The 24,964-nt window shown below is 42.6% G+C and overlaps 1 protein-coding gene across 1 annotated transcript in view; it reads right to left on the reverse strand.

The window, feature by feature from the left end:
• Window positions 1–4,058: 4,058 nt before the first annotated feature.
• PPP1R14C (protein phosphatase 1, regulatory (inhibitor) subunit 14C) overlaps window positions 4,059–24,964 on the reverse strand; it is an 85,316-nt gene continuing 64,410 nt past the window's right edge. Inside the window, exon 4 of the mRNA XM_012655543.1 lies at window positions 4,059–5,641. Within this exon, the coding sequence (XP_012510997.1) occupies window positions 5,567–5,641 (75 nt within the window). The 3' untranslated portion in view covers window positions 4,059–5,566. The remainder of the gene's footprint in view (window positions 5,642–24,964) is intronic.

A 24,964-nucleotide genomic window follows, 5' to 3' on the forward strand; every position in this document is an offset into this window, starting at 1 on the left:
CTCCCTCACACAAGCAGGTCATTTTACTGTAAATTTGTGGGATAAGGAATCGTTCCTCCAACAGCCTTTTCTCCCTCAGGCAGCATTCATTTCATCTTGCTAAGAAGGAAAAGAGAGGGTAGCTTTTGCAAAAGCCAATTCCTTCCACAGAACAACCACTTCCAGCCATGAAATCTCTTTAAAGAACACTTCTGAACCTATGTAGTTAAAAATTTTTAATCAAGTGAGGCTCTAAACACAAGAAAGTATCTATTAGTTACAAAAATGGCACAAGTGGCATTGAAAGAGAGCAAGACGACTGACCATCGTCAAGACTTGTGTAGGCTCTGAGATTTTACCCTGCTATAAGCTTACAAATGAGCCTGACAGTTTCACGGATGCCAGTAGGAGACCCAACACTCCCAGGTCAGAGAGAAGGACAGTTTGTTACTCACAGCAATAGCAGTGGCCAGAGCAGCAGCATTTTTTGGTGTTGATTTCCTGACTCCCAAGTCCTAGGGTGTTGCAAAGAAGGCCAGATGACACTGCACATGCAGCGGGTTGCATTCCGGAAGGGGGACTGTGAACTTAGGGAACCCAAATCTTTTATAATAAGCAGTAAGCTTTGCTCTAGAGGAAGACAGTCTCTGACTTCCAAGGCTGTTTGCTATACTTACAAACATTCTTGAGAAGATGGTTTGGAACAAAGGCAGTCTGCTCACAGGACATGCAGAAACATGAGAGACCCATGTAGAATTGTCTCCCAACAGCTTTAACACTGAATTAAGACCGGGTCTATGTAGCAACTAAGTTAAAAGAGCACTTTACTGCCTGCGCTTGCTAGGACTCTCTTCCTCTAGAATCCACTGGAACAGGCGGGCCCAGAGAAGACCACCCAGCCAGTTTCATTGAACAGCTCACGGAGGAGACCGAACATGAAGAAAACACGTACCAGAGACAAATCTGGGCTTATTTACCGAATTGACTCAATGAAAGCTCCAGAAAAGCAGGGTTCCAGGACGTAATTGGTAGCTGTTTTAATATAAGTACCTTATTGAAATGTCTGTCTAGTGTGTTGTGGTGGGAACACCCACAGAGCCAAGAGAGGTAGAAAACAATCCAGTCTTAAAAAGAACAATTCATCCCCAGGCATGACATACCAGTCAACAAGAGAGGTCTATTCAGCATTCACGGTGGCATAGAATGCTTTTTAAAAGCGAAGCGTTTCCAGCATTTGTTTCTGAGAGGGGCTGGGAGGGAACTCCGTGGAGCCCGGACAGTTCTTTCCACTCACGGGAGTCTGTGAGATGCCACTGACACAGGCAAATCACAAACACGCAGTGATTTATACCCCAAACCCCAAAAGAAATGAGGTTAGTTCATAGTAAAAACTCTCTGGGATCGTTTGGGTTAAGATAAATTCAAGTAAGAGAAACCAGTGGGGAATAATACTAGTATCCTTGTATCCAATTTGAAAATGGCTTTCAGAAAAGTCCAACCACCAAATAACGAGTTTTGTTATTTTAGACAGACCACAGACAAAGGTTCCTGCCACCCACAGGACCTCCCACCATGCCCTCTTAAGGCATGCAGTGCCTTTAATTGAATCCCAGGAGGAAGTTGACAGGGGCAGTAGGACAGCATTCCCAAAGGGGCCGGCTTCCAGGGAAGGTTCCCAGGAAGCAGAAGGAAGTGGGGTGAGGGTGGGGATGTGTCCCACTCCTCAGGAGTGAGGAAGAGGCTCCCTCCATCCACAAAGCCTCCACCCCTGCTCACCATAGGTGCAGCTCCTGGATTTCACCCCTGTGCGTGCAACTGAGAGGAACCCCCTGCAAGAGGCAAGAAAGCCTAGTGGTTATGGGACTTTGGAGTCACATAGGCTTGGGTTTGAATCTCAGCTCTGTAATTGTAGCTCAGGTAAGCGCTAAACCTTTCTGAGTTTATTTTCTCATCTATAAAATGAGGGCAATGCAACCTACCTTATAAGATTAAGGTCAGGACTAAATGAGGCAGGCACGTAAGCACTCAGCCCAGTGCTAACTTTTATTGTGGCTATTGTACATGGGAGCCAGTCCATCAGATTTCCCGGTGTTCAAGTGAGCCCCTCGGTTCTCGGGAGTGAAGAAGAGCCCTGCAGGTGGCTGTTCAATGAGACTGAACTAGAAGGTAGAGCCAGTCCCCTAGTCAGGAGACTCTCTGTATGAGAAATAGCCAATGTGCTAATGTCATACCTGCCATCTACTATAACAGTATAAATGTGGAGATCTGAGGTCAAACTGGTGTGTCCATCCACCTGACAGCACAAGAATGACCCAATGGCCTGGTAGTGCTTGATCTAGGGAGCTTGGAAAAATGTCCCAGCTCTGATCCTAGAGACGCCGATTTAATTAGGACTGAGGCCCAGGCTTCAGTTGTTTTCAAAGCTTCCCAGGTGATCCAAATGTACACTCAGATCTAAGAACCACTACTGTCGCTGGGAAGAAAACAGTGGAGTTTTCTTTAAGAATCTTTTGTCACGGTCGTTGAATTGGCAAACATGTATTAATCTCTTCGGTAGATCAGGCATAGGACCAGACGCTTAAGTCCCGTCTCAACCTTAAGGATCCTGGAGTTTAAGGGAAGAGACAGGTTGGGCGCGGTGGCTCACACCTGTAATCCTAGCACTCTGGGAGGCCGAGGCGGGTGGATCGCTCAAGGTCAGGAGTTCGAGACCAGCCTGAGCAAGAGCGAGACCCCATCTCTACTAAAAAAAAAATAGAAAGAAATGATCTGGACAACTAAAAATATATATATACAGAAAAAATTAGCCGGGCATGGTGGCACATGCCTGTAGTCCCACCTACTCGGGAGGCTGAGGCAGAAGGATTGCTTGAGCCCAGGAGTTCGAGGTTGCTGTGAGCTAGGCTGACGCCACGGCACTCACTCTAGCCTGGGCAACAAAGCGAGACTCTGTCTCAAAAAAAAAAAAAAAGAGAAGAGACAGCACGTGGGCATACAGTAATGACACCGTGGATGCATGCCATGAGGGGGCAAGGGCTGAGGCTGTGGGTGAACACACTTCGGGGGGCTGGGGGGATCTAATCCAGCTCTCTGCATAGAGTCTGTTGGCAGAGAGTGAGTTCCAGGCTGAGGCAATAGATTTTACAAAGCCCCAGAGGAGAAAATACATAGGATGTTCCAGAAACCCCAAGGAATTCAGTGGTACTGGACATTAGTACAGGGCCAAAAGACGAGGCAAGAGAGGCAGGGACAAAGTTCTTCACACAGCATGCTGAGGGGGCTTGGGTTTTAAGCAGTGGGAGTGATGAGATCCTTCTGGCTCCCGGGTTGAGAACAGACCAGAGACAAGTTGACATGATGCCAAAATGGCTGCAGCAATCCAGGGAAGTTGACCATGGGACAGGTTTGAGAGGTATTTGCAGAGGACCAGCTTGGTGACTGGGGGAGTGTTGGAGAGTCAGGGAAGAGCCTAAGCTTCCGGCTGGAGCGCTTGGGAGATTAGGTGAGACCAGGCCCTGAGCAGGGAAGGAAGAGGCAGTGGAGAGTGTGTGCACGGTGGGGTCAGACGCCTTTAGAGGAAGAGTTAATTTTTGCTTCATCTGAAGACCATCACATAGGCTGATCAATCAAGCCCAATAGACATCCTGCAAATTCTGTATTCTTCTGATGTATATGGTGCATGGCATCCTAACAATAATTGAAGTACTTTATGAATTTGAAATCTTTTTGAGGTTTCCTATCAAATGGGAAAAAAAGGGAGTTCTAATTAAATGAGAGAGGCATGGTCTAGGAGTGCTGGAGTAGAAGCCAGGCAGGGCGGAGCACACAGAGCTCGTGTTCTGTTTCTTTCTCGGCCCACAGATGTGTCCAGGCTCTTTTGCTTTCACCACCTGACCTGAAGACATCTCAGGAGAGGGCCAGGATTAAATGCCTAAAAGTACCTTGAAAATGAAAAGCTAGATGCAGATGCTTGGTACCCTCCTCTGCAGAGAACCCGACGAAGCCCAACCATCGTGGTAATGTGTCTGCGAGGCATCCATGGAAACAGACTTGTAGCAGAGGCATCCACGGAAACAGACTTGTAAGCAGCTCCATTTATTTGAGTAAATAGCTTGTAAATAAATCATTGGTAAACATTACAAAATTAAATACATTTTCGAAAGCTTGCCAGTATACGTAAAATTCACAAACATAGTTCTTTTAAAAAATAAAATATGTTCAGAGCACCCTTGATATAAAATGCCTGACCCCCGTCCTTGGGCAGGGCCACCTGGAGACGTCTCCCAGTAGGTAGGGTTTCTGTGGGAGGCAGCGGGGGCCTCCTGGAGGGAAGGAAGAGTTTCTACTCTTACCTTTGACCCTGCCCACATCCCAACTAAATTTTGATTTTCTAACCAAGAGGGGCAGGGCAGGTGCCCAGGCCTAGATGCAAGCACAGGGATCAGGGTGCACAATTAGGGCCAGGAGGGCCCAAAGTCCTCACCATAAGCCAATTGAGAGAAGAAGGAAATGCAATCTCCACACTTCCAAACCAGCAAATGCTCCTGTATCGACTGTCTTAAGAGAAAGCAAGGCTTTCTCACATCTACACTTCCTCGACAAGCAGTTCACACCCTCCAGTCTGATGCAACCAGGCATAGAAGGGACTTATTTCCAAGGAGGAAGACAGTCTGCTAACTTCCTTTTGATCTGCTTTCATGGGGAGAGAATAATACACAGTATTTGGTTGAAAGCAGAGAATTCATTGCTACACAGGGCTTCCTTCTTCCATTGCTAAACACTGTTCAGATAGCATAGGCATTTCTCTAGAAATCAGGTTAGTTCTGCAAATTAAGGGTTCATAAAACTTTAAAGACCACAGATGAGGCAATAAGTACATGACCTGGCAAAGCATCCCAACCAATGAAATAACAGAAAGTCCATAAATTAAGCCCTTGACCGACTCAACATTTTTGTAGTGTAGCTCATTAAAACAACGGATACACTAAATTGTTTCACTTTGGTGCGTAAAGTGAATGTTGACAGACAGCAGCACTCACATGAAGAATGCCTGGTGGCCTCTAGAAAACACATGTGCTGGGACCTCCAATTCAAGGACGACCACAGGTTTATTCCATCCATATGAAATAAAACTCACATCTACGTTTTAACTTAGTTGTGTGTGGATATATACAAGTATGAGAAATTTGACAGCTGAGTCAAATATACAACTTGAGAAATAAGTATTATCAAATTAGTTGTAAGAAAGCCATCTTCCCTGTATCGTAAGGTACCTAAACATCTGAGTCCTTGCAGAAAATGCTGCCTGGCCCGGCCCATCCTTGGATGTCCACCTGCATTGATAATCCTTGGTTGGGCTGTGGCCAGAGTTGTGGTATCTTTGCTATTAAAATATTACACTAACAAAAACCTTTAAAAACAAAAAAAGGAACGCTCTTGAATAAATGTCTAATAGATTCCCCCCCACACACCAAAAAAAAAAAAAAAGTTGCTCATAAGGACAACTGTTCTTTAACAAAAGTCTTCATGAAGTCCAAATCCCAGGACCCTGTCTTCAACTCTGAGAGATTTCCACCCTGTTCCAGCATCATACACTCTTCTTCTGCGGAGGGCTCAGTTTCCTCATGCCTCTTATCCGAGAAAGCAGCTCTTTGATAAATTCCTAAAAGAGATTAGATGAAGTTAATATGAGTGGTCACTATTAAAATTTGCATTTAAAAATCTGCTTATAGTAATTGATACCAACTGCAGTTAACTTTAGTTGATGAATTTGTTTGGATATGTTAACCCCAACTAGTATAATATAGGAAATTTTTAAACAAATGAAGAATACATAAACTTCACACCACAATGCCTTCTTACTGATCTACTCTCCAGGCTACCTTCACTCACTGAGGAATTTGTGTTTACACTGGTGCTACTCAGCCTTACGACTTATACAAATCACCTGGGGGTCTTGTAGATTCTGAGCGCGTATGTCCAGGTTGGTGTCTGAGATTCTGCATTTCCAAACTAGTTCACACGGGATGTCAGTGTTAGTCCCTAGACCACACCAAGAATAACAATGCTAGACCAGTGGTTCTCAGTGGATTAGTAGCACTGAGTGTGCAGCAGAATCACCAGGGGGACTGCTTTGGTTTGAATGTGCCCCCAAAATTTCATATGTTTGAAATGTAATCCCAAAATTTATATGTTGATGATGTTTGGAGGTGGGGCCTTTGGGAGGTAACTAGGATTAGATAAGGTCATCAGGGTGAGGTCCCTATAATAGGACTGGTGGTTTTATAAGAAGAGGGAGAGAGGCCTGAGTGGACATGCACGCTCTTCTTGCCCTCTCACCATGTGACAACCTCCACTGTGTTATAACACAAGAATGCCCTCGCCAGATGCTGGTGTCATGCCCTTGGACTGCCCAGCCTCCAGAACCATGAACTAACTACACCTCTATTCTTATAAATTACCCAGTCTGTGCTATTCTACTACAGCAACAGAAAACAGACTAAGACAGAACTTATTAAACCACAGAGTGTTGAACTCCACCACCAAAGCTTCTGGGTCACTAGATCTGGAGTGGGGCCAGAGAATTTGCATTTCTGGCAAGCTCCCAAATGACACTGGTGCTACTAATCCCCACAGCATACTGAGAACCACTGGTCTAGATCTCACTAAGAGTCTTTGGACTTTTTTGACTGCAAACCATAGATAAAAGAGCAAAACAAAATGAAGCCCAAAACACATTTTACATTATAATTGAGTACCTACAGACACACTCCTAAAATTAAAATTTACAGAATACTTACTACATATAATAGTCTAGTACTTTTCTACTCTAATTTCACTTACAAAATAATGCAGGGGGAGACCCACTAAGGATTTTATGACCCATAAATGGATTAGAACCCAAAGACTAAAAAACAACCTAGAATGGTTCCCACTTTATGCCATCAGGAATCTGTCATTGTTGCCTGCTGTTTTAAAATGTTTGGCTATCAAATAAGTCACATATATTGGGTAATAATTGCTTCATCTTCCTATTTTATATTTGTCAAAGACAAAGCTGACAGCCAGTCAGACTTTCTGGTCAGCAAGTGACAGCCTGGGAGGGACAGAACTGAGCACGTCAGGTACCATCTGAGCAAAAACACTAAGAAACCTTGCTCTCCACTGAGGACTTCTGAAAAACAGCTCTCATTCTCCCTGTACCGGTTACAATTCTCAGTCCTGAGCTCCCAGACTAAATGAGCCCTGTACTACTCTCCAGATCTAAAACACAATAAGCTTAAAATATTTATTACTTTATTAGCCACCACAATTTTTAAACAATCTTTTTGCTATTATAAAAATAATATGTCATTTTTCTAAAAAACTTGAAAAATACAAACCAGCAACAATGTAGTCCTAAGAAGTAACCACTGTTAACATATTTTCTTTTATGGATACTGTTTTGACCTAATTAAGATCATACCATATAAATGTATCTTTTTTTTCACTAAGCATTATGCCAGAAGCTTTTTCCCATAACATCAAACATTAAAAATTAATGTTAATGATTATACAATGCTTTATTGTATGGATGTTGTACAATCTGCTAAATTCCCCCATCACTGAATATTTGGACAGTTCCTGGCTTTTCAAAATTATAAACACTGGCATAGCTAGCATCTTTGTGCACAAATCTTTGTAGGTTGGATTATTCCCTTTGGAGAGCTATCCCAGAAGAGGGTAAAATGACATTAACATTTTAATCATCACTGTTTCTGAACTTGGACAGAATGGAATACAAGTGAAGTAAAATGAAAGCCCTATTTTAATTTTCTGAACACTATCCAACTTGAAGAATTTTCTAGGATGAAATAATGCCATACGTTCCCATTTGTAATTCAATTTTCATTTTGAAAAGTTAAATACATTCCCTATTGCCTGCTTTACTATGTGGTTTAACCAATACATAGTATTCTGCATATACAGTTTTAATTTAGTCATTTTTGGAATCTGTTATGCAAATGACTCCTGCAAAAAGTTTCAGAGTTTTGGTATTTGAGTGTAAATTTCCTTTTTTCTTTTTTTTCAAGCAAAGGTCAGAATTACAAAACCTGTAATTTACTTTGTTGATAACTCTGGTAATTTTTCTGTACTATTTTAATAATGTATTTCACAAAGTAAAGACTAAAGCCACATAAGGAATAATATACCCCAAATTACAGACTTTTCTCTTCAAGACAAAAGTAATTTGATAATTCAAATCAAATTCAAATTTTCTTAAATAATTGATCATTATGTGTATAAATTTCAGAGATTAAAAAGTTTAAACAAATGATATAGTTTATCCTGTGCTTATGATATATTAACATTAATGAATAACTCATTTTAAATTTTACATCAACATAATTTGTCTATATCATAATATACTGTATTGTGCATAATGTGCATATTTTAAACTGTTTGTTAAATTTGCATAATGGAGTACTCAGCTAAGCTAAAAAATAGCAAGACCAATATTTATTCTCCATATAGAAACTTGGCAACACCACTTGCACAGAAGGATTTTGTTATTACAGATGATTCTCAAAGAAGATTCAAGGATCTCTACTCAAAAATACTTTGATGGCTCTTGGTTCCTATTACTCAAAAGCACTCCATCTCCATAACAACATATCTCATTTATTCCCCAGAAAATCACTCAGACTTGGGTTGGGGATGCTGATTTAGTCAGAGCAGGGCTGTCTCTTTGAGGAAATGACCTCTGAGTTGGGACCTGAATTAACAGCAAGAGGCCAGCTCGGGAAGATCTGGGAGGCCTAGGTCACAGCACGCGTGCAGGGCCCTGGAGAGAAACAAGCAAGAAAGTGGGTGTCCCCGGTGAGGAGTGGCCAGGGTGAGCATGGTGGAGTGACAATGGAGGTGCTGGGCCAGGTCAGCAGGGCCTGGCAGGGCAATGACAGAACACTGCTTACACAATGGAAAGCCATGGGAGCTTTGGAGTAGGGGAGCAACAACATTGGATTTACGTTTTTAAAAGATCCCTTTGGCTGCTGTGTGAAGAATGGGGCTCAGGAAGACAAGAATTAAGGACAGACAAGTTTGGAGCCATCACAGTGCCCCAGACAAGGGATACCGGGGCTTAGGGTACCTTGATGCAAACCCTAATGGAAATAGGTGAGTCAACTTGGCACCCATCTCGGAGGCAGAGCCAATAGACCTTGCCGTTGGACTGAATGGGAGGGGAGGACAGGAAAGAAGGGAATTAAGGTCACTGTTCCTCCGCAGCTAGATGACAAGGTGGTGCCCTCTGCTGAGATGGGGGATAGCCGGAGGGAAAAAAACAGATTTACAGATTTGTCATGAGATGTCAAGATGACAGATACATGTGACTTTGTGTCTCAGCTCATGGTTGAAGATGTTAATATGGGCACCAGCAGCATCTAGATCAGTGGCTTTCACCTTCAAAACAAAACAAAACAAAACAACGATGTGTGACCCACAGAGATACCAGATTGGAACAAAAGTTTCCTGAAAAAATATAACTCTTGCTATTAATATTTTATTCTGAGAAAATGCAGGTCGAGACCAGCTAATGGGATCCTTCCCATAGTTTGTCAACACTCAACGATCTAGACCTGGACTGTTCAATATAGTAGCCACTAGAGATAAGTGCCTACTTAAATTGAAATTAATTAAAATAAGTAAAACAGAAAATTCATTTTGTTAATCATACTAGCCACATTTCACGTATTCCATACCTGCATGTGTCTAATGACTACCATGTTGGATAAAATGAATTGGGAAGTATTCCTTCCCTTTCAAGTTTCTGGAAGAGATTACGTAGAGTTGTTGTGATTTCCGCCTTGGATGCCTGGTAAAATTCCCCTGAAAAGCTGTCTGGGCCTGGATTTTTGTTTGTTTGTTTGTTTGAGGGGAAGTTTTGAAAGGTCGTATCTCTTAAGAAATTTGCCTATATGAGATAGGAAAAACAAAACTGTTTTGCCTACTCTCACAATCAACACAGCACATTTCCGGCCATCAAAATGTGTGGGGAGGTTTGCAGGGGGGTAGTTTCCCTACACACCAAGCAGTTCTTTAGCAGATCCAATGATGCAATTCAATTCTGACACTATTTACTCGGAGTTAATGTTAGAACACCCAGTCCCACGAGACTGCCCCCCACTTCAGATGACAATGCCAGATCTCAGGGTTGTCACCTATACTTCTGACCGACCAGCTATAAACTGAGTTTCCCATGACCCCTGCCTTGGGTGCAGTAATTTGCTAGAGCAACTCACAAAACTCAAGGAAACACTTTCTTACATTTAGTGGTGTATTATATTAATAAAGGATATGATAAAGGATACAGGGATACAGATGAGCAGCCACATGGAGAGATGCTTTGGACAGGGTATGGGGAAGGGGCACAGAGCTCCCATGTCCTCTCCAGGCACACAAACCTCCCAGCACCTCCACATGTTCAGCAACCCAGAAGCTCTCTGAGCCCCATAGTTCAGGGACTTTTATGAAGGCTTCATCACATAGACATAATCTATTATTAACTCAATCTCCAGCCCTTCTCTCCTTAATGGAGGCTGAAAGTTCCAAGCTTCTACTCATGGCTTGGTCTCTCTGGTGACCAGTCCCCATCCAGAAGCCCACCAAGAGTTGCCTCGTTACAACAAAAGATGCTCCTGTCACCCCAGAAATTCCAAGGGATTGGGAGCTCTGGGTCAGGAACTGGGGTCAAACAAATGTTAGAATAAAAGATGCACCTCGCACCCCTACTGCTCAGGAAATTACAAGGGTTTTAGAGCTCTGTGCCAAGAACCGGGGGCAGAGATCAAATACGTATTTCTTCCTCTTTTTTTTTTTTTTGAGACAGAGTCTCACTCTGTTGCCTGGGCTGGAGTGCCATGGCGTCAGCCTAGCTCACAGCAACCTCAAACTCCTGGGCTCAAGCGATCCTCCTGCCTCAGCCTCCCGAGTAACTAGGACTACAGGCACACGCCACCATGCCCGGCTAATTTTTTCTATATATTTTTAGTTGTCCAATTAATTTCTGTCTAATTTTAGTAGAGACAGGGTCTCGCTCTTGCTCAGGCTGGTTTCGAACTCCTGAGCTCAAACAATCCGCCCACCTCGGCCTCCCAGAGAGCTAGGATTACAGGCATGAGCCACCGCACCCAGCCACGTATTTCTTATAATATCACACTGTCTGTCACATGCCTATATCACACAAATTGTTGAATTTACTGGCATAAGGTGGCTCATCATATCTGTAGACTCTATAATGGTGTCACCTCTCTCATTCCTGACAATTTGTCTTCTCTCTGTGTCTGTTATCAATTGTGTTGACCTTCCCAGAGATTCAGGCTTGTTTCACCGATTTTCTTTTTCTATTTCACTGATTTCTGTCTTCATCTTTATTATTTCCTTTCTTTACCTTACTTTAGATTTAATTTGCTCTTCTTTTCTTGATTCCTAAGGTGGACGCTGAGGTCATGATCTGAGACCTTTTCTAATATAGATATTTGGTGCTGTAGACCTTGGATCACAAACATAGGAGGACCCTTTGAAACAAATGCCTAAAAAAATCTTTATGGGTTTGTTCCTATAAGGAAGGAGTCACGCTACCCGCACACAGTAAGAAGCAGTACAGCCCCGTGGTGAGGAGAAGGATCCTGGAGCCGGATGACCTGGTTCAAATCCTCAAGCTCTACTTAAAGACTAATCATTTTAGTCTCTGTTTCCTTACGTGCAAGTGGGAGCAATGACAATAAAAGCTACCCCCAGGGCTGCCGTAAGAATTAAATGAATGAATATACGTCATGTGTTTGGGGATGTGCTCAGATTGTAGTGAGAGCTGTGCAAGTGCTCACCACCGTCATCGTCATCTCCATGGAGACTACCCTGAACTTTGAGATAGGAACATAGCCAGTCTATACAAATTCAAATCAGTAATACGCTACTCTGACTACGCTAAGAAAACGCAGCCTATCCACTCCTCCCTGTCCCTGTGGGAAAAGTCTGATGATGAAGGCAGGTGAGAATTAAGTTCTGTGACACCAGTGAGACCATGCTCAGTCCCAGGTACGGACGCCAGGCTGGGGGCAGCACACACGGGTCTCTTCCAATGAGGCTGTCGGTCACCCTGCAAACGTTCCTCCCTGCGTGGTGGTCGCTCTCCCAGCTTTAGGCGACAGAGGATACAATTGCTGAGAAAATCCACACCTGGCCTTTCTCAGCCCTGCCTGGTCCCCGGCCGCGGTTCCCAGAGCACCTCGTCAGCAGGTTCCCTGCCCTTGGCCTCTCCTCCCCGCAGTCTGAGCAGCAGCCTGCGACCACAGCCAGCCACTCCAGAGCCACTTCCACTGCGTGACTTCCGCCCTCAAGGGACTACAAGTGACTACAGAGTGTGTTTGTTCTTCACATCATGAAGTGTTCGAAACGGGCTTGGAAACATTCCTTCGGCACAATTTCCCAACAGCTCCCTCCCATCGATACACACTCACACACACACACACACACACACACACACACACACACACACACACACACAGCAGCAGCAGCACCAACAAGCACCTCCTACTCCTCCTCAAGCTCTTCCTTCCCCAGTTGACTCCTCCGAGCCTATGAACACGGCCTCTATCGCTCTGCATGTGGAGGGAGTCGACCCTTCCCTCCACCAAACCACCCTCCCTTAGAACACCTGAAAGCTTCCCTTCCTCAATAAATGCCTTTCTAAATGACCCTGGGGCAGGCCCCCTACCTCAGCCCTGGGCACTATTTTTGGATCTGAGAATGCTCTGCATTTACCTTGTTAATAGGCTCATTCACCCGGGGACCATCTTTCCCATGGCCTGTGCATTTCTGTTTTGCTTGGCACAGCACCATGCTCTCCGGGCACCAAACACCTGTCTGGGGCTCAGATTTAGCTCATACTTACTGGGCACCTTTTGTGGGACAGGCACTCTGGCTATTTTCACATTCTGTCTCATTTAATCATGGCAAGTATTATAAAATAGGTTCAGAGGGGCCTCGACTGAGGTCACAGAGCTACTGTGTGGTCAGACCAAGATTCAAACCCTGTGTTAATATAAAGGCATCAGGAACCTGGAATCACTGCCCTGGAGTGGAGGGTACAATTCTCTCTCTCTGCACCTCACTGCCCAGGGTAAGAAATATTTTTTGTTAAGCAACCATGTTAGGTAATTGTAGTCTAACTACAAACTAAACTAAAATGACTCGAAATGCATATGATAAACATAGCATCTTAATTTTCAAGTACAGGGGAAGGGCTGACAGACATGCAAAGAACTTGGCCTACAGGTAGACTGAAAATCATCCCGAGGATGAACCTTTCCCTCAGAGCCTCTTCCTGCGGGGACGACAAAAGTCTCAAGAGCCTTCGTAACTACCTCCTATTCTAGCTAACTCACAAATTAGAAAAGAAGAAAAAGAGGCGGCAAAGGAGGGAGAAAGGAGGAAAGAAGGAAGGAAAAGAGAAAAAGGAAGAAAAGAGGGAAGCAGAGTGCTGACTTTTCTACCCACTGAAATCCTGCCCAAGCTGCCCCCAACTGAGACCCCCCTCGTTGCCGCATCCACCGCCCCCACCCAGTTCTCTTCATTTAACACTGCTAAGGACACTTTGCTTTCTTTTTTTCTTTCTTTTTTTTAAGTTATCAACTTCATCGAGCAATAATTTAATCTATGTAAAGTGTATCATTTGATGAGTGTTGACAATTGGTCACGCCCAGGAAATCACCATCGCAATCAAGATGTGGAACATTTCCATCACCCCAAAGATGTCCTAGTCCCCTTGGAGAGGTCATCTGGCCCCATCATTCTGTCACTGTAAATTAGTTTGCATTTTGTGTAAATGGAATCATTCATTATGTCCTGTTTTTTGCCTGGCTTCTTTCACCCAACCCGATAGATGTGAGATTTGTCCACATTGCCGTGTGTGTCAGCACCTTGGCCCTGGCATTGCAGAGCAGCGTCCCACCGCCCGTGTACCCGTTTGTCTAGCCACCCACCTGCTGATGGACGATGCTTCGGTTGTTTTGAGTTTTTGATCATTGTGAATAAAGTAGTTACGAATATACCTGTACGAGTATTTGTGTGGTCATTTTTTGTTTGTTTCTTTTGAGTAAATACTTAGCAATGTGGTGGCTGAGTTGTAGAATGTGTATGTTTAACTTTTTCTAAAACCCCAAACAGTTTTCTAAAGTGATTGCACCATTTCACATTCCCACCAGCAGGTGTGAGAATTCCAGTGCGTCCACATCTTCACCAACACTCTGTGTTGTCTGTGTTTTTCATTTCAGCCATTCTTGCGGATTTATAGTGATAATCGATCTTTTGGGGTTTTTCAAGGAGCTTGTCTACTTCTCTCTACAGCAGATGCTCAAATAACATCATTTGAGAAAACAAATCAATTCCCACTGGGGCCACTGTCTGGTGTGGGTTTTCTCCAGGTACCCTGGTTTCCTCCCACAGCCCAAAGCTGTGCCCATGATGTTCATCGACGTGTCTCCGCGGTCCCAGTGTGAGTGTGGGTGCGTGTGTGGGTGCGTCCTATGGTGGGATGGCGTCCTGGCCCGGGCTGGTTCCTACCTAGTACCCTGAGCTGCCAGGATGGGCTGCAGCCACCCAACACCGTGAACTGGAATAAGAAGTTGGAAAATGGATGAATGAATGAATACAAATTATTGTAAAACAAAAATTAGTAAAGCATACAATAACCACACAAATGTGTGAAAACAAACGCAGTATTCAAGCGCTTGGCAACCCCACCATATTAATTACTGTTTGTTTTTGAACTTCGTGGTGGGAGGAGGTGCTCCTGACAATTTCTGCTTTGCAAAGATTTGCACCTTGATTTAGCCCACCACTGCTATGACCGCCGTCACTCACTGATTTCCCATAAACTGGGTAAAGAATTATCTTACTTGTTTTTACTGATGCTTCTTACATGTATATATAGCTCACATTTATTTCAATGTTTAACATTATAAGTGTTTGGGTCTTTATTTAGAAGTTTGGTGATATTTTTGTGACCAGAAATATGCTGTAGGAACTTAATTCTTGTCTGTAGCAATTAGCCTATGGTAAAATTGGTTTCGTTATACCTTATTTTGCTTAAAGTTGCAGTTTCCAAGAACCTATCAATGACGTTAAATGAAGACTTACTATATGTTCTCTACTTGGGTCTCTGAGCTACCTCCAATCCCCTTCGTTGGGCCCTCCCCACTGCCACCACCTGCTGACTAAATGCTGCCTTCCCCAAAGCTGTTCCCAAGGCTCCTCAAGGCCGGGAACGCTAGTGACTCTCACATCTCATCTATAGCTCTGGTTTCACCCTGAGATCCAAATCCTCATTGCTTGTGGTTGCCAGAGATCTCCAGCAGGGCGCCCCCCGGGCAGATCAGTCTCAAATGACCAAAAGTGTACCCACTGTTACCCACCCTTCCTCCAACCTGTTCCACCCCTTCAGGAAGTTACAGTGTCCATTTTTTGTGTCCTCAACAAACCATCATCAAGACTTCTTTTCCCTCCAAATTAATCCATAAATTTAAATGCAATTCCAGTCAAAATACAAATATTCACAAATAGTTAAGACAGTTTGAGTAAGAAAATTGTGAGCTCCCCAGACATTTACTAAGAACTTATTATAAAGCCCTGGTAATTGAGACAGTGTGCAGGGGTAGATAGATAGCCAGAAATAGTCCCTACATATAGGGAAACCTGAGCTATGGCACGAGTGGTCTACAGAGCAGTGGGGTATGGATGAACTGACTGTTCAGTAAATGGTTGTAGGACAATATGGCCACACACAAAATTAGATCCCTACCTCACATCATACACAAAAATAAATTCAAGGGGGTTTGAATACCTGAGTGTAAAAGGCAGAAGTGAAAACTTTCAAAACAAAATATAAAGAGACTATATTTAAGACACCAGAGTAGTGAAAGATATTTTAAATAAGACTTTTTAAAAAGCACAAGCCATAAAAGATATTATTAAGAAATTTGGCTTTAATTAAAATTAAAACTTCTGTACACAAAAGACAACACAAGTGAAAATAAGCTCCACAGACAAATTTGCAACCTACATCAGAGTCAAGGATTGTCATCCAGAATACAAAAAGAACTCTTAAAAATCAACAGGAAAAACACCAACAACTCAAAAGAAAAGTGGGCATAGAATTTGAAATGGAAATTCCCAGAAAAGGAAAAACAAATAGCCAATAAGCATGTAGGGAATAAAAAGAGTACCCAACTTCCCTAGCAGTCAGTAAAAGATATGTTGAAACAATAAGGTATCATCAGATTGGCAAAAATTTTAAAGTTTAGCAATACCGGGTATGAGAATAGTGAAGTTAAAAGGGAATTCCTATATCCTGTTGGTGGGCATGCAAGCTGGTGCAAGCATCTAAGAGCAACTCCATTTCTTGTATTCCTTGGAGAAAATCTTCGACACAAGGCAACAAGTCAACAATAATTATTCTACTGCACCATTGTTCGTAATAATTAAAAACTGAACACAGCCTAAGTGAGTATCAGCAGAAGAATGGATACATATATTACAGTATATTAATACAAAGGAATGCTGTACAGTAATAAAATGAACACACTAGAGCCTCCTGTATTAACATGGACAAATTCGAACATCTGATGTTGGATAAAATAAGTAAGCCAAAAAAGAAAACTTGCAAAATATTATTTACACAGTTAAAATGCATACAAAATAATCCACGTACATCCTTGTCACCACTACTTGGTTGCAAGAGTCTTACTGATCTTTGTTTTCCTAGCACAGCACTCAGTATACAAGAGGGGCTCAGCAAAGGTTTGCAAAGTAAAGGCATATATGAATGAACCAATTAATTCCTACAACTGTGGCATAAAAGTGAAGAAACAGAAAGAGAGGACACTATTAATAGAATCTTTAAATGTCAATTGAGTAAGAAAAAACCTGTACAAAGTATCAACTGGACCAACAACTACGTAGGATCTAGAGATGCTCCTCCAAGCACTGGAAAACTAGGCCAACCTGGGAGAGTCAGGGAAGATGAGAAGCATTTAGGGAAGGGTGCAGCCTAGAATGTTCCTTCACACTCTCACACACACTGAAACACACACAGAGGGGAGATCAAAGGGCAGTAGAAAGAAACCAACAACATTTCCAGGGAGCTTGGAAAACTGACTTTATACAACATGCAACCACCTGATTTATAAGAGACTTCTAAAAAAGAATTAAGTCCAGATCTGGCAGCAGCCATGAAAGCAGAGGGTCCTTTCTTGCTCTGAAGTTTCTGCCCTGTGGCTCTGTCACAGGGACATGGCATTGCAGCAGCCACGCCCTACTCTGAGCTCCCCACCCCCTACCCCCCTGGGCTCTGTGGCTTTCACAGTCCACAGCCCCACCCCTACCCCCACCTGCTTCCACCAGCACCAGAGGCAGCAGATGGACACACATTTTGTCATTATCACCATAGCCAGGCGTCTGGTAGTAGTCAGTAGAAGGTAGGCGCCTTCCTTAGTCATTCAAAGTAATCAATCTGTTACACTCATTGAAAATAATGTGCTACTTAAAAAAAGATGGGCCCATTGGAAAATAGTAAAAGGAGAAACCACAGAATCACTGCAAATCATTGTTTTGTGCATAAACTACACTTAGGTCATTCTTTCAACCATTTTGAGTTATTTAAAAAGTTAATTAAGATAAATCAATATCATGCAGTATCCCTTGGATTAGAAGTATTTCCTGACAAAAGAACTTCTAAAAGAAATGCTTAAAATCACAGCTCAGGGAGCGGTTTCACCAACCACAGTGACTGTATAAATTCTGCAAGCTCTAATAGAGGATGCTCAGAAGCACTCTGGATGCTCAACCTGCTTTTCCAAAAAGAATACCATCCACTCCTTACCAGGGTTCAAGGGTGGGAGAGGAGAGAAACAGCAGGCGAGGATTCCCAAGGCTGGGATCCACGTGGATGCTCTGAGCACCGCCTCCTCTTTGTCCCCCCACCCACCAGCAGCTTCCTTAAAACTGCACATTCACGGGGAGCGTCTGCCCCGGCCCTGAGTCCTGCTGCCAACCAACAGCAAATGGAGTCCTCTCCACCCAAGTCCTAAGTAGCTAACTGACACTTCCTACAAACAGCCTGAGGTTCAACAGACTTGTGAGAATCAGGTAAGGTGTGAATGGGGTGGAGACAGAGAAGTTCCAGACCCACAAAGTTTAGATAAGTGAGGAAAATGGGAAGGGTAGTACATGCCTCTTGGAAAAGGCAATGGTGACATCTGAGAATTGCCCCAAATGGCAAAATGTCCTCACCTAAGAAACAGCTAAGCATTTAAAAATCACACTAAACTCTTATCTGCTTGAACATCTGGGTCACCCAGGAGGCCCAGCAGGCAGGCAGTGAGTGCCACTGTGGGCTCAGCTTTAGGGTGGCTCCGGCTCCGAGAGGCTGGGATTTGCACCGTGAAGTCACAGGCATTCGTGGGCTCCACAGCACGGCCCATCCACACTCACCACAGAAATATTTAATTTCTCTCTTCTTTCTGGGGGGATGGCATGTTGTTTATCCTTAGCGAGGTTCCTCTACTACCAGGGCACACCAGAACCGATCCTATTTTTCTTTATCTGAAAAGAGGCTTATGAATCTGTTATGGGGACGGGTTTGTGGCTGCTGCTGTCATCACTTCCACCAAGATAAATTCCTGAAGGTCTTAACCACATCCTGTTCCCTGCCCCCTACCTTTAACTTAAAACCACGGACACTATGTTGTCCATTTATTTTCTTAACTATCTGCCTTTAAATATTAATTTGTTCCACTGTGAGAGAAGTCCCACTAATCTGTGTTAGAGATCCGGTCCACTGCTCTTGGACTAATTTATTTTTCACCCAAATTCCAACCTTCATTTGTGTGCAGCAGAACAGTTTGTTTGCCCTCCCCAGAGTCTACCTTACAGCCCTTAAATTCTCCCTTCACTTACTAACAGCTTTCTCAGAATCTTTACACTTGCAATTCAGGCAACATAAAATAAAATCCGTATAAATAATCTAGCCACTGCAAATAATCAATGGGGTAAATTTAGCAAAATTATAATTTCCCGCTTTATAATCACTAAGGAACTAAAGTAACTTCACCAAGTGTCCTACTATCCATGAGGGAGAATATTATTTGCTACAAATACACTCATCTTGCCTAAATAAAAAAAATTCATTTCCAAATCTTTTGGAATTTGTTTTTGGTGATAATTCTCTTTATTAAACATATAGACATCCAAGAGCCATGTGTCAAATTGTCTTTCTTTATATTCTTTCTTGTGTCTAGATAAGTCTAATCACAGGAAGAGAATATGGAGCTGTTTTTAATATGGGGCTGATCATTCTGAATTTAATGAATAAGAAAAGGCCACAAAGTCACAATCAATCATTTGAAAATGCCAACCAGGTGCACCGCCCTTTAAAGCTTGTGCCTCCTCTATTGTAGCTTTTATAAAAATAACAATCATTAATTACTGGGGGTGGGGGGATGCATCAAAAAGCAAGACCCCTGTGGCTCTTCCTATAATGCCATCTCTTTTTTCCTTATTCTCATCATTATTATTGTCATCATCACCATCATCATTATTCTCAAGGTCATCCTGCTTCTAAGAACACATAGCAAAGAATTTACCTGCCATCAGCTCCTGAGAGGTAAACTTTAAGCCCTTAGAATGTCTGCCTGTACAAAGTGTCTTTGTCTACTTGGAGGGTTGGGCCATACCAGATAGTCCAAGGATGTGACTGAGGGTGGGGGCTTTGGACCATGTGGCGTCAGCTGGAGACTGAGGCCAGCCACGTCGTGGGTAGTCAACCATGTCTATGTGATTGAGCCCCAATAAAACCTCTGGACACCCAGGCTCAGGCGAGCTTCCCTGACTGGCAATATTCTCTAGGTATTATCACACATAACTGCTGAGAGAATTAATGCCAATGATTCCACTGGCAGGAGGCAAGTGGAAGGTCTGCATTTGCAACTTTCCTGGACTCAGCCCCCAGTGTCTCTTCCCTTGCCTGATTTTAATTTATAAACTTCCACTGTAATGAACCAGAACCATGGGTATAGCAGATTTCAGAGTTTCTCTAGTCAATTATCAAACCTGAAGGTGGTCTTGGGACCTGTGAACTAGCAATTGGTGCCACAAGTAAGGGGGGGTCTTGTGTACAGTTCCCTAACTTTGCAAAGGGTGTTGAATGAAGACCAGGAAATAAATGCAGGGTTTTGCTTGATGACTGCGTGTCTTTGGCATGCTTACCTAACATTTCTGGGTTGATTTTACTCAATGCAAACAATCTTAATTAGCTTTATAAATATTCCAAAATGGAGCTTGTACTCACCTAGTAAGAATTCAGAGAAAGGCAGTGAGACAGAGCATAGGATTGGGACTCAGATATGGGTCCAAATGCCAGCCCTGGGCAGATGAGGCATGGTACATAAGTCTAATGAAAGTGTGTAAGCAACTGGAATACTGGGACCAAAATCCTTTTGGCTACTAAGTAAAGCTACATGTGTTTCTGGCTAATAAACTCCAATCCTGTAATACTTAACCTGCCCAATTACCCTAAAACATTATAAGCCTTTTGTAGCCAATGGCTACAACCACTAGAATATAGTTTTCATTTGATTCCAGTCTTTCTTTGCAAGTTCCCAATTCCTTCTCTATTCACAAACATTGTTCTGAAGGTGATAGCTTTTAGAAGGTATCTTTTCGGCCAGGCATAATGGCTCACACCTATAATCCTAGCACTTTGGGGAGGCTGAGGCAGGAGGAGCTTTTGAGCCCAGGAGTTGGAGGTTGCAGTGAGCTATGATCACACCACTGCACTCTAGCCTGGGAGATAGAGAAAGATCCTATCTCAAAAAAAAAAAAAAAAAAAGTGTCTTTTCAGTTTGTTAATCTAGCACTCGAGCTCTGTGCCCCATCCCAGCCTAAGATTGCAGTCTTTTTTGAGTAAACCCTATGAGAAGCCAGATGAAAATTATCTGACTTGAGAAAGGGGTTTCCCTGCCTTGGACATTCAGCTCCGTTAAACTGAATAACACGGCTGCTTCCTTTGCTTTCTCTAGCAAGTGTAGACCCCCTGAAAAACACATTCTGTCAAGCAATTTGGTTCATAACTTAGCAAATCATTGAATAAACTGACAGCCTGGCACGTCTGTCCTTTACTTCTATCTTAATATTCTTCGAGCACTTAAAGTCCCACCACAGTTAACTGTGGCTTTCTAAGAGGTTGTTTTAAAAAACGGTTTTGAAGTTCACTGCCAGGTCTCAGTCCCTAGATTAGTTACAGGCACACAGATGTTCAATAAACATTTGGTGAGCAAACAAATAAAAAGAATATAGTAAAACCCCAAGCTGTGTCTCCTCCAGTCGCCCACACGATTTTTCTGTGTTGTAGATACCCATTGATATTTTTTCTCCACTGTAAACAGCTCAATGCAGAAGGACTGTGAGTACTTCCATATATATGAGATGAACAATAACTTTAAAAGATAGGTTTAAATGCTAAATGGGGAGAGATCTGACGTAAACAGGATGAGTTGACAATAGTCACCACCAAAGCCCATCAGAAAAGTGACAGTCACATGAAACCACTGCAAAAGGAGAATCTGTCTCCCTACTGCCAACACAAGAACAACAGAGCTGGCCTGCCTTTCAGAAAATACTGCTCGATTTCTATTTAAAAACCAGATCAGGTGTCTTTTTCCTGCACCATCACATGGCCATGACATTTCCATTACCTGGCAGATTATGGGGACCCAGAAATGACTCTCTCCGTCTACTCTCAGACTTAGTCATTCTGGATGAGCTGGTGCATATCAATTTATAGGCTTTGATTGTTAAAATGATAGGTTATATCACAACCTCTAGTTCAAAAAATGAAATAAATGCACGAAAGGAAAAACATGGTGTTTATCAGAGAGCAACGGCATGGAAAACTATAAAAAGAGATTTAAAAAAAAAAAAAAAGCTCATTGATTGGACTGACAGCTCCCCCAACAGATGGTAAGGCAGATGCCCTCAAGCCCACATTAAGTGCATTTTCCGTCCATCATTTCGGTACAATGGAGGTGCTCCTATGTAATCCCAAGATTGGAAACCATGCAAAGAAAGAGAAAAAGGACAAGGAACTCCTCCCTACCTGGCTTGCGGGCTCCCAAATCCCCACCCCTGGTTTTCACCACATCCACTAGCCCATAACTACTGATCATTCAAATCCAGTAACATCCAAAATAAAATTACTCCTTTTCTTCTTGAATTATATAGAAACATCCTTTTGCTACCCTTAACTTGGCTTTATTTCATTATCAACTATATCAGAAATGGCATTTACTCAAAAGGAAAGAACTAAAATACCATTACTACTAATCAATCACTAATACATTAGTGTGGTGACCAGTTATATTGCTGTGTTTTGAAGGGCCTGAGTCGGGAAGATTTACACGTCGAAAGTCCACAGTCTGAATATGAATCAAAATGGGGAAACGGAAGTTCTTTCCCTATTAGCCAGGGGCCCACATGGGATGAAACCATGGATCCTAAGTAAATGACAGAAAGTGACACACCAACAACAATATCACTTCTGGGAAATCAGCAGACTCTTTAAAGTCTTATCTTCAAATTTAGTCATTCAGGAATATCATTGTTAGTGAATTGGGGCATTTTGCATATTTAACATATGATGGAGAAGCATGACCTTGTATAGAATCAGATTTAACTAGCATGTTAAGGAGCTAATATGTGTGAGGTTTTATGTTATGTGCTTTAATACCTATCCTGACTTCTCTACTTACCAGCTGAGTGAACTCAGGGAAATCGCAGACCCCTTCTATGGCTCAAATTCATTAACTGATAACAAAGTCCCAAATCTCTTGCTGAGTCAAATAGCTCAGGAGGACTGGCAGATTGGAAAGAAAGAGGACCAGATCAGCTGTCAGAACCTCGGGTTGAGTCCTGGCACCCTTGCTCACGTCTCTGACATCTTGGGCAAATTATGCAAACCCTCTTTACTTCCAGCAATAATGATGAGGATTAAATAAAAAATGCATGTTGGTGCAATGTGAACTACAGAGCTCTGGGAAAATATAACCTAGTATTGTTATCATCAGTAAAAACTGTTTTTTATGAACATAAGCTCAAAGGCAAAACTGTCCGGCCTTTCTGAAGTGATCCTTTAATAGATAAATGAACTTGAATGAAAATTTCATCTAATAGAAGATGAAAAATAAAAGGGAAAAGGAGAAATCAGAGGCTCCATCTAAAAGACACAACATCTAGATAACAGAAAAGCATTTTACATCATTTCCATTCCTAGACACTATGAGCTAAAAAAAGAATAGAGATGTTCACTTGGAAACTCCAACTCTTTTTTCTTCTTTCTTCTCTTTGGGACTCTGAAGAATATTCAGATATTACATCCTTTCATCTCCTAAGCCTCTGGATAGAAACCAGATGAGCAATACTTTTGTTCCGGGGGCAAGACCCGCCATTTTCATCTAACTGCATGGCTGCTAACTAGTGTAAATATTTTGTTCCCTAGACAGTACAGAAAAATGGGGAGGGAGCAGGGCTGGTTTCAGTGAGGAAGTGGAGAGACTTTCTACTCCTGGCTGCCTGCAGAGCCAGTCAGAAGAGAAATCTGCAAGCCCAGACTTTCCCAGCCAAGTAACCAAAGCATGAACTTCTCCACCTATGATGAAAACTGAAGAAGAAGGGAATAACAAAATGAATAAATAGCGAGTCTGGTTTACTCTCTGCAGCAGCCCTCCCACCATGTCACGTGTTCATTCATTTGCATAATCTATCACTTTTCCTGACTACAATCCTACTGTTCTTGTCTAACCAGTCACACAATTTAAAATCACTCTCCAAATATCTAGTTGTTTTAACTCCTATATTCACTCCCCATATAGCACTAAATAAAGAAGCTCTACTCCCCAAAGCGCTAAACAGTAAGGTCTCCGCCTCCTCCTCTCTGCTTCCAGAAAGCCTGAAGTCAGACCGTCAACCCTCAGGCAAGAGATTAGAGTATCAAACTCTAAAAAAACCTGAATCTGTCCAGAAAAAAGATAATGAAACACTAACTCTTTACAGAGTCCTTCTACTCCACATACAACAGATCATGAAACAGTTTGGCTTGCGACCTGGTCACTCCACAGAGAGACCTACCAATGGACAAACCATCCTCATACACACACACATGCCAATCTGCTTACTGTTCTCTCTTAGTCAAACATGGGGATGCTGCCCAAAACCAGCAGATAGATAAAATAGGCAGGAAAAAGGCAGGATTCAAAGAAAACAGACACAATGCAGAACACAGAATAATCTTAAAAACAAAAACAAAGAAAAGAAAACATGATTAATATCCTCAAAGAGAAAAGAGAATAAAATGTATCCATGAAACAAGGAGAAATACTAAAACAAAAGAGTGAATGGAGACCAAGAAAGAATTCTTGGATATTAGAAATAAGAAATTTTAAAATATCATTAAAAAGGCCTGAAAATAAAGTCAAGGAACTATTTTAAAAAGTAGAATAAAAGATCGAGAAGATGAAAAATAAAAGGGAAAAGGAGAAATCAGAGGCTCCATCTAAAAGACACAACATCTAGATAACAGGAAAGCCAGAAATATAGAATACTGAGGCAGAAATAAATAAAAATAATAAAGAATAAAGAAATAATAGGCCGGGCACGGTGGCTCACGCCTGTAATCCTAGCACTCTGGGAGGCCAAGGCGGGCGGATTGTCTGAGCTCAGGAGTTCGAAACCAGCCTGAGCAAGAGCGAGACCCCGTCTCTACTAAAAATAGAAAGAAATTAATCGGACAACTAAAAATATATAGAAAAAATTAGCCGGGCATGGTGGCACACAGCTACTCGGGAGGCTGAGGCAGAAGGATTGCTTGAGCCCAGGAGTTTGAGGTTGCTGTGAGCTA

Source organism: Propithecus coquereli, unplaced genomic scaffold (assembly GCF_000956105.1).
Source record: "Propithecus coquereli isolate 6110/MARCELLA unplaced genomic scaffold, Pcoq_1.0 Scaffold48, whole genome shotgun sequence".
Classification (NCBI taxonomy): domain Eukaryota; kingdom Metazoa; phylum Chordata; class Mammalia; order Primates; family Indriidae; genus Propithecus; species Propithecus coquereli.